The following is a 20,255-nucleotide window of genomic DNA, read 5'->3' as shown; positions in this document are numbered from 1 at the left end:
CACCTGGCAAATTTCTTCCAATATGGTCATCTTCATATCAAATGTTGGCTCTTTTTAAATCCTGCTGCTCCGAACAACAGCAGTGTCTTCCCCCCGGGACTCCCCAGAATTCTTTCTCACACTTTGCTAGCCTACTGCACACTTACTGTTTCTTTGCTTGCCTGCAGTTGACTCTGAATTTATCAAGAATAGACACAACGTTTCAGTTTTTTTATATACACCAAACCACCCAATACACTCTGTGATGCTGAAATTTGATCCAGATAGAATTAGACTCCAGGACTTTTCAGGATCACAATTCAATAGGAGGGAAAAAAATATGCATAGTTATGATTTCTGATACCTAGAACCATATGTAGTTCCAAACCAGTGACTTTGTAGGATTAAGGTGTTTTGTTTTTCTTATTGCAATAGAGATCATTGCCAACGTTTATATTATGAATGAATATTATTAATGGCATTATAGCACTGTTGCACTGTCGTCCCATTGTTCATCGATTTGCTGAAGCGGGTACCAGTAACGTCTCCATTGTGAGACTAGTTGTTAACTATTTTTAGCATTTTGAATACACCCGGGTAGCTTGCCGGGCTCTGCCGTGCAGGTGGGATACTTTCGGTAGCTTGCTGGGCTGTTCGAGAGGGACTAAGGAATCGAACCCAGGTTGGCCGCGTGCAAGGCAAACACCCTATCCATTGTGCTATCGCTTCAGTCCGAATATCATTAATATTTTCAAATATTTTTCACATTATAATCATATTTCATTGCATAGGAAAATAAATATTTACAGCTAATTAGAAATTTTAAATAAAACAAAAACACAAAGATGAACATTTTAAGTCAAAAGAAAATATGACAGTAAAATAGCTGAATCATTTTCCCCTTATTCAGACTGCGACATTGTGACCCGGCCTACTGAAAAAATTACCTTTAGAATCTCACACAGCTGAGGTAGGAGCGATAGTATAGAGAGCAAAGTTCTTGCCTTGCACATGGCTGACCGGGGTTCAATCTCCAACAGCCCATATGGTCCCTGAGTACCACTGGAGTAACTCCTGAGTCCAGAGCCAGGAGTAACCCCTGAACATCACTGGGTGCAACCCCCAAACAAAACAAAACATAAAGACCCTCACACTTCTAAGCGACTTGTTTTTATTATTTTTGATAATTTAGCCATTATGTGAAGGTAGGAAAACAATTAACCTGATTGAACTTCTCCTTTGACCACTCATATACAGTATAGATGTTCTGAATTCTGAACCGATGCCTTCTAAACCAGTGCTTTTCTCTGTTGAAATGCAATAAGGTCTAAATCTCACAAGTATATAAGAGTGCCTGAACCATCTTTCTATCCTGTGCTTGTTGAAAAGATAAAAGAATGGATAAATATGTATCACATATATTTGCATTCCTGCATCTGTAAGTATCTGGATACCTATTTATTAATTCATGTTTAATTATTATTATTATTATTATTATTTTGCTTTTTGGGTCACACCTGGCAATGCACAGGGGTTACTCCTGGCTCTGCACTCAGGAATTACTCCTGGCAGTGCTCAGGGGACCATATGGGATGCTGGGATTCGAACCCAGGTTGGCCGCGTGCAAGGCAAACGCCCTACCCGCTGTGCTATCACTCCAGCCCCAAATTATTAATAATACACTATTCAGTTGTAAATGTCAAATCTTGTCCTTAACATTGAACAATAGGTTTTTTAAAAAGCTGTGTGGCCATTAAGTCATTCGTGTAAATCATTTGTAAAGCACTGAGTACATAAATATATGTACATACACATTTACAGGAATGTTGTCAAATTTTTACTTGTAGTCTCTACAGAGCCTAACCAGTATCTGCTCAAAACATAAATATTAATTAGCAAGTATCTTTTATTTAGTACTTTCTACTATGTCCAAAGTTATAGGTAAGAAATTGCAAATTTTGGGGGCTGGAGTGATAGTACAGAGGGCAGGGTGTTTGCCTTGCACGTGGCCAACCCGAGGTTTAATCCCCAGCATCCAGCATCCTATATGGTTCCCCTAGCACCGCCAGGAGTGATTCAGGAGTGCAGAGCCAGGGATAACCCCTGAGCATAGCTGGGTGTCACCCAAAAAGAAAATAAAAGAAGAAAAAAGAAAAAGAAAAGAAAAAAGAAAGAAAAAAATTGCAAATTTTTAAATCTATTTGCATTCAAAATTGATTCTAGTCAGAGCCCCATTTCTGTTCAGAGTAGAAGGGTTAATAGTGAAGTTATATTAATCTTTTTTCTCTAATAACATATGCCCCTGGTGGGAGGAATAAAGGTGTTCCATGGTGGTTTCTCTCATGCTGTAGTAAGGAAAGGTGGTAAGATTATCGGTATATTCCACCAAGGATGACACTTCACCTGTTATTTCCCATTCCTCAACATTTATTGAATATTTATATGCACCAGATACTACACCACAGTACGACAAGGATGGATCAATGCATCAAAAAAGTATCAAAGCTATGGTTAGGAAAAGTACCCTTTAATACTGAGTTTTAAAAAATTTATGCATGCATGTGTTTATGTGCTAGCAAGCTCTTAGTTGTACAACACATTATAAAAATAATCTGAAAAAATGCCTTCTCTTGAATTTTTTTAGTGATAGCACAACAGGTATGGTGTTTGCCTTGCGCATGGCCAACCCGGGTTCTATTCCTTTGCCCCTCTCAGAGAGCCCGGAAAGCTACCAAGAGTATCCCACCCGCACAGCAGAGCCCGGAAGCTACCTGTGGCATATTCAATATGCCAAAAACAGTAACAACAAGTCTCACAATGAAGACGTTACTGGTGCCTGCTCGAGCAAATCGATGAACAATGGGACAAGAGTGCAACTTTCCCTAGAATACTTTCATCCCCAATCCCCCTCCACCCCCAAGGAGGCAATTTGTGTTTCTCAAACTGCACATTACTAAGGACTGAGAACACAGGGACTATAAGGAAGTAAGACAAGGAGCAGAATAAACTGATTTTTTGGGTGGGAAGGAAGGTCACACCCAGAGATACTTAGGGATTAATCCTGCTCTGCACTCAAGAATTATTCCTGATAATGCTCAGGGAACCATATTGGATGCTGGGGATTGAGCCTGGGTTGACTGCGCGCAAAGCAAATGCCTTACTTACTGTACCCTCACTCAAGCCCAACTGATTTTCATTTTACCGGTCAATCAAACATTGAATGTCTGATCAACAACTAAAAGAATCTGAATAACTATTAGATCTGTGTTCTTCAAAGTGACTACAGAGACTTGTGAATATTTGGCTGGTGCTCATGAACAGGCAGGGTTTTGTAATCTCTTCTGAGGGAGGCATACCATATTTCTCAATCCATATCATTCTCTAAAGGGAAAGATGCTCATGAAAACAACATAACTTGACTGCTTGCTGGACCCTGCTCTGGAGTCCTTCAGGGACAGCCGTGCAAAAACCATTCTTCCGCTGATCTCAGGGGAGCCCCTATTTCACCGCCAATCTTGCTTGGCTTCCTTGTGCCGGAGTTCATGCTGAAACTGGATAGAAGGTGTATTTCTGAAAGACTCAAATGCTAATTCACTCCATTTCATTCATATACACCAAGGTCACCAAGCAACTGCTCTGTGCTACTTGTGCCAGGTGGTGAAGACATACAGACCCAAAGTACAATTCTGTATAATGCAGACTTGTTACCCTCACCTGCATCCCCCCAGGAATCCACCTTACATCTTACAGTCAAGTAGACATCTTACAGACAGTCTACTTGACTGGTCTGATCTGCTCTTCACAGTGTTTGGGATAAGCTGTCTTCTTGATAGGGTCCTTCATCTGGACAGTTAGAACAGCCTTTGGTGTGAAATGCCTGGCTCAGGGCAGAGCTGCAATTTGTAGGAGGATCTCTCTTAGTCCCTGGTCCTGGGGGTCGATCCCTGTCACCTGTCACTAGCAGGATAATCAGAAACCCTTATGAGTTTGACTTGTCATCTCCAGATGACAACTGTAGTTTTCATCTCATTTTTCTATCTCCTATCTCTTCAAACTCTTGTGCATACTGTCACCAAAGTTATTAGCTCATAATAATACAGGTCAGATGGTGTATCTCCTACAAAATCTTCAGTGCTTTTCCACTGACTATAGAGAAAGCTTTATTTTCTCCACTTAGATTTTAAGAATTTCCATGTTTTAAGGTTTAAACCCCTTGTCTACCTCATTTCAACCTTCCAGATACTAAGGCTTTTGACACATCGATTTCCTCCTTTCTGTACCTGTCCCTTATATGGCTTTAGCCTGGAACTCTCCCATCTGCCATCAGTACCAATCTCCATCAACAGCAATTAGAGTTGTCTTTCTATGTATGACCTTCTCCTCAAATCTTCAAATACCATTTCCTACATGAAACCCCCTTTTTTTTAATTAGTGAATCACCGTGGGGTACAATTATAGGCTTACAAACTTTCGTGCTGTGTTTCAGTCATACAATGATTGAGTACCCATCCCTCTACCAGTGCCCATTTTTCACCACCAATGGTCCCAGTATCCCTCCCACCACCCCCACCCCATCCCCTCCACCCTGCCCTGCCTCTGTGGCGGGGCATTCCCTTTTGCTCCCTCTCTCCTTCTGGGTGTTGTGGTTTGCAATACAGGTATTGAGCAGCCATCATATTCGGTCTACAGTCCACTTATGGCATACATTTTTCAACCCGAATAGGTCTGCCCAACATCCTTTACTTGGTGTTCTTCTCTCTATCTGAGCTGCCTTTTCCCCCAGCATGTGAGCTGGCTTCCAAGCTGTGAAGCAGACCTCCTGGTCCTTATCTCTACTACTCTTGGATGTCAGTCTCCCATTCTGTTATTTTATGTTCCACAGAGGAGTGCAATCTTTCTATACCTGTCCCTCTCTTTCAGACTCATTTCACTTAACACAATATTTTCCATGTTGATCCACTTATATGCAAATTTCATGACTTCATCTTTTCTAATAGCTGCATAGTATTCCATAGTACAGATGTACTAGTTTCTTTAACCAGTCATCTGTTCTCAGGCACTGGATGAAACCCTTTCTTATCTCCCCCATTCAGAAACATTCAGATTCCTTTGAATGTGTATCACATTTTTTTTAGGTGTATGTACTAAGCGTAGCAGAGAGAGATGGTGTAATTTAGCAGTAAAGAAACTAGATTCTGAAGTAGATTGAGATCATACTCCGTCACTAATTAATAATTGCATGTACCTCACTGGGTTGCTAGAAAGTAACTATATCTATTTCACTGGCTATTAAATTATTAAGTATAATTTAACATTTTAATGAAGTACTCCAGATATTACTTGGACATAGTAAGAAAGCATTGTATAGTTAACTTATGATGATGATTCACCTCCTAACTTTAAAGTAAAGCTTTATCTTATCTCTTATTTCTTATTTTTAGGCTGTTTTTTTTCAAAGTTTCTGTGATTTATTTTATTATTACTTTTAATAGGGGTCACCCCAGGCAGTGCTGCTCCGGGGCCACTAGGGCTACATCCAGCAGTGTGGGGTGTAAGGGGCAGATGGCAGGGGGCAAGGGAGGGCATGCAGTGTGCCAGAGATCAAACACAGGGCCTCGTGCTGGCCAGGGGAGATGCTCTAGTACTTGAGCTATCTCCTCAACCACCTGTCTTATTTTTAACTCACTCCCAGGACTAAGATGAAAATTAGGCAAGGAAATGTATGTTGTCTGTATTATGTTTTGCATTGTAGACAATAAATAATGTTCTACTATTATCTTTGCATAATGACTGCTTCTGAATACCCGAAGAGATCACCAGTTTTTCATAGAAAATGGATGAATAACTTTCAGAGGGATCCCGTCCCCTGTCCCTCCACGAGCACAATATGAACGGTAGCCTGGTTTCTCTGGGTTTTGTTCTTTGTTGCCTGAAGGAGTAAAATTACAGGTGTTACTCACAAGAATCCTGCAGCATAGGAATCTGATAGATTGTTTGTGCCTCCCGCTGAGGTTGTCACCACGCCTTCAAGCCAAATCTTCTTTCCAGGGGTGTAAGTATTAACCACCTGTTCACACAACAGAAGCAGAAGGGGATAATGAGATTTTTCAAAGCTATTCCCAAATGAGGAAAAACACGTTTCTTTAAGGAAGTTTGATGCCTTGCGCTCAGGTAGTCATGATTTCTACTTTTTAAAACTGTGACGTACTTGTTAAGTGAGCTGGTAAGGCATGTGCATGCACACACACACACACACACACACACACACACCCCACATGCAATAACACTGACACTGTCTACTTAGAGAATTGAGCTTTTTTTCCCAACCCAAGTGAGAAGAGAACAATATATATACTGACTGAAACATTCTTTTTTTTTAAATTTCTTTTTTCTTTTTATTTTTTAATTAGTGAGTCACAGTGAGGGTATAGTTACAGATTCACACATCTCCGTGCTTGTTTTTCCCTCATGCAATGTTTAATAGCCCATCCCTCCACCAGTGCCCATTTTCCACCACCCATGAACCCAATATCCCTCCCACCCCCCCAGCCCCATCCCCCCACCCCACCCCATCTCTGTAGCGGGGCATTCCAATTTGATATCTATCTTTCCTTTTGGGTGTTGTGGTTCCAAATAAGGGTATTGAGTGGTCATCCTGTTCTGACTGAAACATTCTTTAATGGAAAAAATAATCTCTTAGAATATTTTCCTGTTTACACTATTAAAAAGCAAATTTTCTTTATGCTCTCTTTTGACACTTCCGTGGTTGCATATGTTCATGAACTTAAAACCATGAACCATACTAGAGAATAGAGATCAATGTTTGGGAGAGGTATTTGATAATTACCCTGGCATATTTGTATATTACAGCCACGTTTTGTTTTGTTTTGTTTTGGGGACACACACTGGTAGGGCTTACTCCTGGCTCTGTGCTCAGGGATCCCTCCTGGCAGTGCTTGGACCAGGTGGGCTGACGGGATCTCACCCTAATCAGCTTGATGAAGGCTGTGCTATTTCTAGTCTCGACAACCACTTTTTATAAATAACTTTGGAAAGTGGAAAGAAAGAAAAGTGACATACTGGTGAAAGACTCTACACAGGGAGTGCCTGTCCAAGTGGAGTAGTTGCTTCTTACTAAATGGCAGGCTTCAACAGAGCTGCCGCCATGCTTACTCACCCACTGGCCCTGCCCCACGGATCTACTGAATCTTCAAGGGGATCCACACCAAGCAGTTAAAATTCATGGCAGAATTAGTCGGTGCAACTGAAAACTCTGGGGTACCCTTGGGAGGTGGCTGGTCAAGCACCCACCATGCCAAAGCCAGGGCAGCTACAACTGCCCTTCCCATCCCCCACCCCACCCCTCACCCCGATGATGCAGCCACACCAAGGGCTCTGATCCACCACTTTGTGAATATTCTGTGCTGAGACACCAAACTGCGAATAATTTCAGGTACTCAAAGGCCCAGACCATAAATCCTGAAGCCTCTATACTGCATAACACCTCTCCTCTGTACCGAAATTCCAGTAGGAGCACACCAAATTTAATGGAAAAGTAACATAGAAGCCAACTAAAGTCAACAAACAAAAATAATAATAATACAGAAGGCTCAACTTGCAACAAACAGCTTTAATAAATTCTTAGACTAGGACTTAACAACCCCGTGATCTGATATAACAATTTTCACATAAAAATTGATTTTTATACATATTGATTTTAATACTGGAGCTTTGTTAGCTAATAATTTTCAACTCTAGAATTATATCAACTCTTGTGGCGTTATTCCATATTAGAATAAATTTGAAAGGATTATTTTTTTAAAGGCAGTCTTCTGAAGTTTTGAAATGCTCAGTCTCTGATCCACAAGTTGGAGAATGACCTAACTATCTAGATTAGGAAGTAGAGATAATGTTGTATTCTGGGCAGTCTCTGAAAGCATGAACTGAGACAAGGGTTTGTCTATAGGTAGTTCATTTAGGAACTAATAAAAGAGAGCAGGAACTATGAACTGGGAGATTGGAAGAGTAAGACTGGAAAACCAAGGGCAGAGCAATAGTACAGCAGGTAGGGTGCTTACCTTGCATGTCATCAACCTGGATTTGATACCTGACAACCCATATGTTCCAATTCCCCACACCACCAGGAGTGATCCCTGAGCACAAAGCCAGGAGTAAACCTTGAACAGGTTTGGTCCCAAAATAAACACAGCACACATACACACATGCACACATGCATGCACACAGAGAGAGAGAGATAGAGAGATAGAGATAGAGATAGATAGGTAGATAGATAGAAAGAGAGAGAGAAAGAGAGGGAGAGTGGGAAAACCAGTACAAAGCTATTTTTCAGGTTGACCACCACTGCTACTCAATCCCACAAAAATCTTAGTATGAACTGATGAACTCTGGTCAGAACTCTCTCCTCCCCCAGGTGATATGGGGAAGCATTTATCTGTTACACGCCAAAGGTGAAGAGTAACTTCCTGGGGGGCTAGAGAGATGGTGCAACATGTAGTGTGCTTGCTTTACACACAGTTGACCTGTGTTCCATCCCTAACACCACATACGGTCCTCTGAACATCACCAGGAGTAATTCTTGAGTGTAGAGCCAGGAGCAAGCCCTGAGCAAACCTGGGTATAGTTCACAAACAAAGTAAGAAAAAGTGGCCTCGACTTAACCTCACCTTGCCCATAATCCCCACTGATTTATTTATTTATTTTTGTTGATTGACATTCTGTGGTTTACAGTACTGCTAACGATGGTTTCTCGTGCACATAATTCCAGCACCTCATCCATCACCAATGTAACACATCTCCTTCTCCCAAGACCCCAGCACCACCTCTCCCTCTTCTCTCCTCCCCACTTTTGAGCAGGCATGCATGCTCAGCAGGCTCCAGGCATTTCACATCTCTGCCTTGGAGAAGTTCCAGAGTAGGGATTGAGAGGTGAGGTCATACTTCACTTCAGCAACTCTGGATGCAGCCTCTGCACCTGCTAACTTGGGTCTACCTAGTTTTGATCTCTGCGGTGATGGCTAGAGTAGGAGCAGGACTGAAGGAAAGCTGTCATGCCCGAGAGGACTGTGGCAGGGTGATTAGGTCCTATTGCTCACAATTTCCTCAATTCCCAGATAGACAGGCCAAAGGATTTCTCCCTCAGGTCTCTGAAGAGACTAGTATGTGAATGTTATGACATGATAGAGGAATCAAAAAGAAAAAAAGAAAAAAAGAAAATGTGTTAGATATAAACCCTAAAATAGTAAATACCAGACAGAATAAATTCAATGTAAATGCAGCAACTGAAATTGCCTTTGATGATTTAGCGCTGAGTTAAAGAAAAAACCCAAACAGAATGAGACTATTGTGCAATATTATGTATGTAATCATTCACTCATAGACAACAACACTAAATAGTATATAAAGATGCATGCCTTTTATAACACATATCACTCAGAATGGAAAACACATATATGAAAGTGGGAAAGAGATGAAGGTGAAATTAAAATAAAAGAAGGGTTCTGCATAAACTGAACAATAGTTTGCTACAATTGTATAGTATGATTTTCGAGTAATTCTATTCATCTGAGTCTCTTTTTTTTAATTAAAAAAAGTGGGATGTAGCATGTAAACCAGAACTTTCATTTTCTTAATCTCATGGGCAGAGACCAGCAACAATCAAATTCCTCTGTCCATGTTTCCCAAGATGTAGCTCCCTGCACTCTCTCCTCTTATATTACAGAATTTGCATTATTTAAAACCTGTTTTAGAAGTACTGTTGGCAAGGTACTTGACCCTTTAAGGAATAGAGTTGTAAAACTAGCTCACCAATTAATACAAAAGCAAGGATTGTGATAAAAAAAATATAAATAAAGGGGGAAGACTCTGAGATGTAATAGTGGAAGTCAAATTGGAACAGTGTTTAAGATTCAATGGGAATTCTCCCTTGCACCTGAGAAAGAACCATTGAAGATATCGCCAGGCGGGTGCTGCCTTGTAGACTGCTCAGCTACCTTAGCCAACAAGGAGCTGGAAATAGTTTAATTAAGAAAGTGAGAAAACACTTTAAATGATCAAAGGACAGAGCTGTATGGCTAAAAAACAACTTTTATAATTTCCCTTAAAATATGGTGGTAGTGGCCAGAGAGATAGGACATGGGTTAAGGGGCTTGCCTGGCAAACAGTTGACTCTAATTTGATCCCTGGCACTACATGGTTCCCAAAACATGACCAGAAGTAGCCCGGTGCACCACCGGCTGTGGTACCCTGGTTTCTGCCCAAATATATATATATATATATATATATATACTCATGTATATATGCATATTTATATATATCACTGTAGCACTGTCGTCCCATATTCATCAATTTGCTCGAGCAGGTGCTAGTAACGTCTCCATTGTGAGACTTGTTGTTACTGTTTTTGGCATATCGAATATGCCACAGGTAGCTTTCCAGGCTCTGCCGTGCAGGCAAGATACTCTTCGTAGCTTGCCGGGCTCTCCAAGAGGGACGGAGGAATCAAACCCAGGTTGGCCACATGCAAGGCAAACGCCCTACCCGCTGTGATATCACTCCAGTCCTGCTATCACTCCAGTCCCAAATATATATACATATATATGTATATATATATACAAATATATATAGTAATGCCCAAACATACACAGTAGGAGAATATCTGATATCTGTATTACTGATAAAATTCATGTTTTCTTTATGACTAAAAACAAACAAACACCTGAATAACCTATTTGTGCTTTTCTTTTGCCATTGGATTCCAGGATATTGAGCTTAATTTTGCTCAAACCCAGATATTGAAAAAAAGCAGTTAGAGATAGATAAGGTGTTTAACTTACACAAAATTAAAAAAAAAGATAAATAGTACTTCACAAACCTTGAAATGATTAAGGTAGGTGAAAGAATCCAGACATAAAAGGCCACAAATGATACTATCCTGTTTATATGAAATGTCCAAAATAGACAAGTCCATAGAGACAGAGAGGAGATTAGTGGTTTTCTAGAGGTGGGGTTGGGGGTGGGTGGGGTCAGGGGTAAGGAGTGGCAGAGAAAAGAGAGAAGAGAGTCACTGCAAATAAGTATGGGATTAGGGAGGGCAGGGTGAGTGATAAACATGCTCTAAGATTAAATACTGGTGATAGCTTCATGATTCTGTTAATGTATAAGAAAACAGTCGAACTGCACTTAAAAAGTGTTAATCTTATGGTATGTGAGTTATATCTTAGTAAAACTCTGAGGGTGTGTGTGTGTACATTAACAAAGAGAATTAAAGTCTAAATATAATATATAAAAATAAATAATATAATATATAATAATAGAAATACTGGTATAATATAAGTAATGATATAAATATATTATATAATATATAAGTATGATAGACTCAGATGGAGATATAGTATGGAAAAGGGAATGTACTGGAGAAACTTAGGGATGTATTACACATTAGCTGTAAGTCTTTTCACTTTTTATTATCTTGACATCACTTTGTCAGCATGTAAGATATGAATCTGGAGCAGATGAAGGTCTCTTCCAAATAGTAAAACGTTAAAAAGTATTAATACTCTGTAATAGTAATGCAGAACTTCTCAATTTCTATCTCCCATAGGTTGAATATCTTTGATCATGTAAGTTAAATTATATAAAAAACACACAAAGAAGATAAAAAGAAAAAGTCACACAGCTCAGAGCAAATTATCTCAGAAGCAATGATCTGAGCTAGAGTTTAATAGTGAAAAAAGTCACAGGAATAGTGAAATTTTCTAAGAAGACTGTAAAAAGGGAAATCATCATAAACTAAGGGTATCCACCCTATACATTAGGGTATTATTAAATGATAAGTTATTGTTATCAAATTATAAGTTATTATTTATTGAACTATTACTTATCAGATACCTGCCAATGCCAAATAGAAGACTGGTGGCAGAATCTGGCAGTGTATGGAACAAAAAATAGATCTACTCTTAGAGGCCTACATGTTAGTCAAGTCGAGGAAACTAGCAATGAACATCAAAAGAAAGAATTTAAAAATAATCAGAGAGTGAACAAAAATACAACAGTGACTTCACTGAAAGTTACTTGGCAGGAAGGGAGGGTGGATATATTTGTGTGGCCAAAGAAAGGATCCTTGGGGGCTGGAGCAATAGCACAGCGAGTAGCGCGTTTGCCTTGCACGCGGCTGACCTGGGTTCGATTCCAGCATCCCATATGGTCCCCTGAGCACCGCCAGGAGTAATTCCTGAGTGCAGAGCCAGAAGTAACCCCTGTGCATCGCCAGGTGTGACCCAAAAAGAAAAAAAAAAAAAAGAAGGACCCTTGGAACCTATAACAGTTCCACAGCAGGAGCAGCTCCACAAAAGGACGTGAAGTGTAAAATGAAGAGAATATCGTGTGGAGTTCAATGAGTAAGAGAATAAAGTATTTAAATACAAGGTAAGAGAAGAGGAGCTGGAGTGATTGCACAGCAGTAGGGCATTTTCTTTGCACGAGGCAGACCCCGGTTCAATCCCTGGCATCCTATATGGTCCCCCGAGCACCGCCAAGAATAATTCCGGAGTGCAGAGCCAGGAGAAACCTCTGAGCATTGCTCAGTGTGACCCAGAAAGAAAAAAAGAGAGAGAGAGAGAGAGAGGAGAAGAAAGGATGGTGTTTCACCTGACTGTGATGGAAAACTACTGGGATGATTTAAAAAAAAAAAACAACAGATAGGATCTGACTGAAGTAAAACTCATGATGAGTACAATGAGATAATATGCATATATTAAATGTGTTAAATGATAAAGGCACATAAATAGAAAGCATTGCGGAAACTTAGAAAAGCATTTATAATAAATCACATATATACAAAAGAATCATTAAACCATACAATGTGAGAGGAATTGAAGTTTTATTATTTTTTTGAATACCCTTATCTTCAGTTCCTTCATTTATTGTGAGATGGAATTAAAGACAGGATTGTTTGAAGGATCCTGATGGCTAGTCACATTAGGCTAACCACAGGGTAATCCTAAGAGCTAGTGGGAAGGCGTATAGATAGAGAAGATTAATGTTTATGTGAGTCTCTCTAAGTAATGGATGAATTCAAAGGAACCAGTGCCAAATACACTTAGTGTAGTGGTGAGATTCCAAACTATCACTGATGACATAAGGAAGAAGTTCAGGAATCCATAGGCTGCTTTCTAGAAACTCCAACTCTCAGCTCTGTCTTATTGACTTCCAAGCAGAGTTCCTGGCACAGAGTAAGTGCTTTGCTGGATATTGTGATGTTCTAGTCACAAAAGAAATCAGTATGATTCTACTCGTGTATAAATTCATAGGAAACTGTTGCTTTAGAGGGAAATTAAATGACCTAAGAAAGGCAACTAAATTGGCCAAAGAATCAGAATCAACACCCTGATTGTACAGACAAGCTTAGTGATCATAAAAATCATAAAATAATAATAATAATAATAATAATAATAATAATAATAAAAAGCATATACTCAAAGTTTGTAATAGCACGGCAGAGACTGGCCCCACATGACAGAGCCTGGCAAGCTACCCGTGATGTATTTGATATGCCAAAAACAATAACAACGTGCTCTCCATGTTCCTGGAGTGAGCAGACTATCGGGCCATCGGGCTACACTAGCATATGACAGGGACAAATGAAGACTTTACTGCCACCCGCTCAAGCAAATCGATGAACAACAGAATGACAGTGATTCAGTGATACTCAAAGTTTGTAATAGCATGAAAGGTCAAGATAAGTACAACGCATACGGATTTGATAAATAAAGCTGATTTGCTAAGTAACGCTTAGAATATAACAGACCTGGGGTCTGCCTATCAGATTTTGAAAGCCAGCAATTTCAGAGAAGAAAAGGGAATTATTATTTTGCCTATTGAGTAATTGGTAAATGCAATCTAATAATCCCGGGAGTGATAGGGGAAAATCTCTATTCAACATGATTTGGATTACAGGAGGATTTGATGAAATATCAAGCTCTTATTATCTCAGGTAAGGACATTTGCCATATGTACTTAGCTGGAAGATGGCAGGCCCAACTTGAAATAGCAATTTGTATCATGTATTTTAAAGGGAGTTCAAAATTTAGCTCCAGAAATGAGGACTTGTTACCAGAAAACAACACAAAAGACTCTGTAATGACATAGACACTGTAAATACAAGTTCATCTGATTCTCTTTTGATTTAAAACCCTTTAGAAAGAAATATTCTTAGCACGATGGTTATTGATGAGGTAGCAGCAAGTAGAGGTTAGGGGGATGGAACCTGCACATAGACTGCCAATGTTTGAATCCTGGTCCTATCACTTACTCACAGCGTGACCTGAACTGTGTTACATTAGCCTCTCTGTGTCTTAATTGCTTCAGCCATAAAGCTAGAATTATACTATCTCATATGTTTTATATTTAAGTTGCCAAGCAACTGTAAAGGACTAGGAAAAATGCAAGCAAATATTGAGCTCGATGGAGTTTATTGTGTTTCTCTCTCTCTTTCTCCCTCTCTCTGTTTTATTTTAGGCACCATGGTTTACAAAATTATTAATGGCAGTGTTTCAGGCATAAAACATTCCATCATCAAAGTGTCTGCTTCCCTCCACCACTGTCCCAGGTTTTCCTCCTCCCCATGGTAAGCTTTCTACTGAGGACCAATTCTCAGTTTCTGTTACATTTAGGCATTTTTACTTCCCTACCATGTTCCATTATATCATATATGAGAGAGACCATTATATGTCTGTCCCTCTCCTCCTGAATAATTTCACTCATCATGATACTCTCCAAATCCATCTATGTGGCAGCTAAGTGCATAATTTCATCGTTTCTTATAGTCAAGTAGTATTCCATTGTGTAAATATACCACAGTTTCTTTATATACTCATTTGTTTTTGACACTTGTGCTGTTTCTAGATTTTATATATTGTGAATAATGCCAATAAACATAAGAGCACATATGTCTTTTCTAAGTAAGAGTTTTTGGACCCTTGGCATAGGTGCCAAGAAGTAGAATTACTGGCTCATACTGTCATCCCTTGGGGTAGATGCCAATTCTTCGGCATTTCTTAGGGAAGATGTCAACAGTTGCTGAGTTAATTCCTAGTTTTTTGAGAAGTGTCTATATTGTTTTTCAAAAGGGCTGGACCAACTAGCATTCCAACTAGCAGTGAATGAAGGTCTTTCTCTGCTCCCCCCCCCGTTTCCATGACAATACTGTTTTTTTGTGTTGTTCTGATTCATATTTTCCTGATGATAAGTGATGCAGAACCTTTTTTTCATGTATTCTTAGAAGAAGTTTCTGTTCATCTCTTTATCCCATTTTTTGGATCAGGTCGGTTGTTTTCTTCCTGTAAAAGTGCATTTCTTCCCGTCCATCAGTGCTTTATACATTTTAGATATTATTGGTTGCTTTTCTTTTGGATACAACTTTGGTAATGACAATAGCCTAGGTGCAATCTAAGTATCAGGGAAAGGTTGGTTTAGAATTTTAAATGCACCTGGATAATTTATATTAACACCATTAGCATTTGGAGTTCATTTATCTACTCTCAGCTCAGAAGCAAACCCTGTGCTCTTCTAGGAGAGCATCACGGACAACAAGAGACAGTGAGCTATAATTTTGATATAAAACCTAAAGAAGTAATAGGAAATGTTCTTTGGAGGAGAGATTTATAGAATGCATTAATATTAAGGTTCAGGTACAAATCAACGGGAATATTTTGAGCGTTTACTGTTTGGGACATGATGAGTGGCTTGATGAATTGTGTATCTGCCATGAGCAGAGAAGATAATCTCAAAGACGTGGACAGGAGGGGAGGCACTGAAACTGGGTTCCTCCCCTGGTTTGGAGTAAAGAGGAAGTCAGTATGAGAGAAGAAGAGAGAAAGATGAGGAAACGCAGAGGGAACCACCTGCAAAATTCCCTTAGAAAGTAAAACTCTGAACAACTGAGGGCTATAGTTCAACACTGCGGTTTTCTTGTAAATATGATTCTCCCTGTGCTGAAAGAGGGAAAATCGGAGGACTGGAAAGGATGGGGGCACAGTTCCTGGTGAGAAATGAAGTGCCAGTGAAGGTTATTTTACAGAACACATTGTCTGGGAGGAAGAAGTACAAATGCTGATGACTGAAATAAAAGAAGCTGAGTGGCTGGCTTCCTTTGCAGTAGGGTTTTTTGGTCGTCGTTGTTGTTCCAAATAGACTTCAATCCTCGGGCCCATGTGGACAAAGGAGTGTTGAGGAACCAGAGTACAGTTCACCAAGTGGCTGGCCAGTGGTCACTCTGAGTCCTTGGTCTTCTGGGAGCACAGTTGTGTAAAGGAAAAACCTCCAGCTCCCTTCCCTCACATTTTAGCAGCTGGAGACATAACCCTTCCACATGGTTATTAAGGACAGAGGGGAGTGAGAGGTAAGAGAGCAGAGAGATGAGGAAAAATATCACTGACTTGTTTGGTTTTGCTTTATTGTGATTTTGGGGCCACACCAGACTATGCAAAGGGCTTACTCTTAGCTCTGCACTCAGGGTTCACTCCTGGTGATGCTCAAGGGACCACATGGGGTACTGGGGACTGAATCTGGCTGCAGGCAAGGCAAACACTCTATCCACTGTACTATCTCTTCGGTCTCCTTGAAAGATAGCATTGACTGTAAAAAAAAAGTTTTATTTCCCTTACTAATGAAATTTTTTTGCAAAATAATGAAAAACAATAAAAATAGGAAAAATAACCATTTGGCACATTTTCAGTCCTAGGCTTCCGTTTCCTGTTTCTCAGAAGCCGTGATGGATGATGGAAGTTTTTGTAAAAGACTCCCAAGAGTCTGGTTTTAGCCACTGGCAAGAGATGGTAGCCTTGTAACAGCAGATATGTTGTTTGTGATTATCCAAATCCAACACCTTTCTTAATGAGAAAGGAAGCAATAAAACAAAACAGTGGACAGGCCAGCTGTGCTAATCAGTCCTAGCAGGAGGCCCGCCCTCCAAGAGAAGCTGGAGTCCATTAATTCCAACATCTCCTCTACTTGGAAATTAACTTCCTGGGACTTCAGAAAGAGCAGTAGCTCTTTAAGTACTCAGAACGGGTCTTCTGCATTGTTAGCTAAGGCGAGGCTGAATAGTCTCCTAAACTATACCCATTCACAGAGCTTTCCTAGGGGGCTTTTTTGTTCCTTATTGTATTTATGAGAGTGTTATTGTATTTACCAGATGAAAGCTCAGTAATGTTCCTATGTTGCTTCTCCTATTTCCGGTGTTTTGATTCTAAGCTTACCCACTCTATCACAAAGAAGGGGCTAATACACTCTGTTCTTTATTTTCCACAGTGCTCCTTCCTGCTATTTGTCCTTTGGTCCTCCAATGTCAAATCTCTTCTTTCTTTAGTCTATTTAGTCCAGGCTACTGTCACTTGTTAATCTGAAAGTGTCTTCCCAATTTCAGAATTTTCACTGGTTTCCTCTTTATTTGCAGTAGTATTGAACAGTGTTTCCACAGAGAAGTCTGTGTGCACTCACTTTCGGAAAGAAGCTATATATAACTTGCTCATAATAATTTTGAAAGTATTGATCTGCCAATTCATTTCATAAAATTTGGTAACTTCATAAAAATAAAAGGAGCAGGGACATGAGAGATAGCATAAGAGGCAGGGTGCCTGACTTGAATGCAGTTGATCCTGGATCGAGTTCCTGGCACCACCAATGGTCCCTTGAGCTATGCCAGGGGTGATCCCTGAGCACAGAGCCAGGAGTAAAACCTTGGTGAACCACCAGGTATGGCCCCAAAAGCAAAACAAAACCAGATTAAAAATTGTCACAGTGGGTCGGAGGGATAGGACAGTAGGTAAAGCACTTGATTTACACACAATTGACGCAGGTTTAATTCCTAGCACCACATACACACAGCCCTTGAGTAAAAGAGTCAGAATCAGGAGAAAGTCCTGAGCACTGCCAGGGGTGGCTACTCCCCACCTCCAAATAACTAAAAACACACTTTAAAATATAATCATCATAACCTTATTTTAATTACTTCTAATTACAAACCGTTTCCCTAACTGAAAGAACTATGCAGGGGCCAAGAACTGAACACAACTCATAATGCGTTTCATTCATTTGCTACAAGAGTACATTAGACATCAAACAATGAAGCAAGAACCATTGACCCATAGGATATAATGTCAATCAAATGCTCTATATAACTTGGTGCCTCAAACCCTTTATTAACGTGAAGTTACCTTAATAGCCTCTTCCCTCTTCCCTCCCAAAGAGCCTTACTGCTTACCATGCAGAAAGGACTCGACTCACTGTTTTTTTTTTCTTTCTTCAAAAAATTTTCTTTTTTTTTAAACTGAGTCACCGTGAGATACATAGTTACAAAGCCGTTCATGATCAGTTTCAGTCATATAATGATCCAATACCCATCCCTCCGCCAGTGTCCATTTCCCACCACCAATGACCCCAGTTTCCCTCCTGCCACCCCCTTTTACGCCAGCCTACCTCTATGGCAGGCACTCTCTCTCTCTCTCTCTCTCTCTCTCTCTCTCTCTCTCTCTCTCTCCCCCTCCCTCCCCCTCTCTCTCCCTCTCCCCCCCCCGTCTCTCTTCCCCTCCCCCACCCCTCTTCCATCCCCACTCTCTTTCTCTGAAGACTCACTGTTTTTTCTTTCTTTTTTTTTTTTAATTTAAATTTTATTGAATCACCATGTGGAGGGTTACAAAGTTCTCAGGATTATGTCAGTTATACAGTACTCAAACACCCTTCCCTTCACCTGTGCCCATATTCCATCACCAACCACCCCATTATACCTCCCGCCCCCTCCCGCCCCCCCAGTCCCCGCCCTTGTAAGTGATAAGTTTCACTTCGTTTACGCTTTATCTTGGTTACAGTCCATGTTTCAACACATAATTCACTATTGTTGCTAGGGTTTCCCCCCAAAAAAGAGAAGACAGTCCCACTGTCAAGGAAGCATTTGATGGCTCTCCGTTGCTGAGAATGTAGAGATATTAAGTCCCGCTGTTTGTTACATAACTTTTCTATTTTTTCCCCCCTCGTCCCGCACCACCGAGATCACGCCTGTTTAGTAATCACCACGCTGCCTGACAAAGGGAAAACAAACCAAAAGAGATGGTTATTTCTCGTCATCAGCCGGCGTGGGGCTCTGGCTTAGTTGATAGTCTGGTAGAATGTCTGCAAGCAGTTTCTGGAACCAAAAGTAATACGCTGGTATCGGCCCCAGCTCAAGATTCCACCAGCGTCCCGCTGTTCCAAGTACATAATAATTTATTCCCTTGTATCCGATTCCCACGCCACCAGGTCCGTGTCAGCTTAATGGACATCATACTATGGTTAACGCCACGCCGCGTTTCTTCCCGAGAAAGAAGGATATTTCTTCTCAGCCGGCGTGGGGATATGGCTTAGTTCAGTCTATAGAGATGGCTACCACTTTGGTGGCCTTCAATATTTCAGCAAAAGACTTACTATTCTTGTTAGGATTTCCCACCAAAGTCCGACCCGTTAAAAGGGAACCATTTCATATTGGTGATGATTAAATGACAATAGGTTGCGCGGCCATGGCAGCAGCCTCGCGGCTTTGAATTTCTGTATAAAGTCCAGGGAAAGTACAGCCAGAAATTACACGTCGCTACAAACTTTAACCCTATTATGGTCCCCCCAAAGTCCAACCCATTACAAAGGAACCATTTCATATTGCTGATGATTAGATGACATTAGGCTGCCGCGGCCACGCAGTTTTGGGTTTCTATATAAAGTCCAGGGTAAATTCTGCCTAAAATTCGATCGCTACAATCTTTTACCCTTTAACAAAAAACTTAGTACTATTGTTTGGAGTTTCCCCCCACGGTAAGCCCTGCCAAAAAGGAACATTTACACGTTGCTGACAATCAAGAGATATTAGGTCTAATATTAGATATTAGGTTTTGGATTTCTATATGAAGTCCAAGGAAAATTCTTTTGGTAATTGCATCACTCGCTGGCAGCGCCTGGGCCAGAAGCTCCCAGCACACAATTTGGAGGCATTTTGGGGGCGCCGCTCGTGTCCAAAGTGGTTCAGTTGCCTCCGGGGTCGATCTCGAGCGGGGCTGCAAAGGAGCGTCCCCACATGGCTCTGTGCTTAAATGTCGGCCGGCACAGGGCGGATTCGGAAGTCCCGCCCATCGGCTATCCCGGGCTTCCTGTAGAGTCTAAAAACCGGCTATAGCCTCGCTGCGTTCAAAAAGAAAGAGTTGAGAGAGAAAAGACCATACCCTGCCGGCAGCGCC

General features: G+C 40.7%; 1 protein-coding gene across 2 annotated transcripts in view; it reads right to left on the bottom strand.

Annotated features, from left to right (window-relative positions):
* The window catches only part of HPSE2 (heparanase 2 (inactive)), a 641,446-nt gene that overhangs the window by 132,294 nt on the left and 488,897 nt on the right, over positions 1 to 20,255 (bottom strand). For both annotated transcript variants that reach the window (XM_055119266.1, XM_055119267.1), the window contains one exon: positions 5,940 to 6,046. In XM_055119266.1, the coding sequence (XP_054975241.1) occupies positions 5,940 to 6,046 (107 nt within the window). The remainder of the gene's footprint in view (positions 1 to 5,939; positions 6,047 to 20,255) is intronic.

This window comes from Sorex araneus, chromosome 11 (genome assembly GCF_027595985.1).
Source record: "Sorex araneus isolate mSorAra2 chromosome 11, mSorAra2.pri, whole genome shotgun sequence".
Classification (NCBI taxonomy): Eukaryota; Metazoa; Chordata; class Mammalia; order Eulipotyphla; family Soricidae; genus Sorex; species Sorex araneus.
This window is presented reverse-complemented; position numbering and strand designations above follow the sequence as displayed.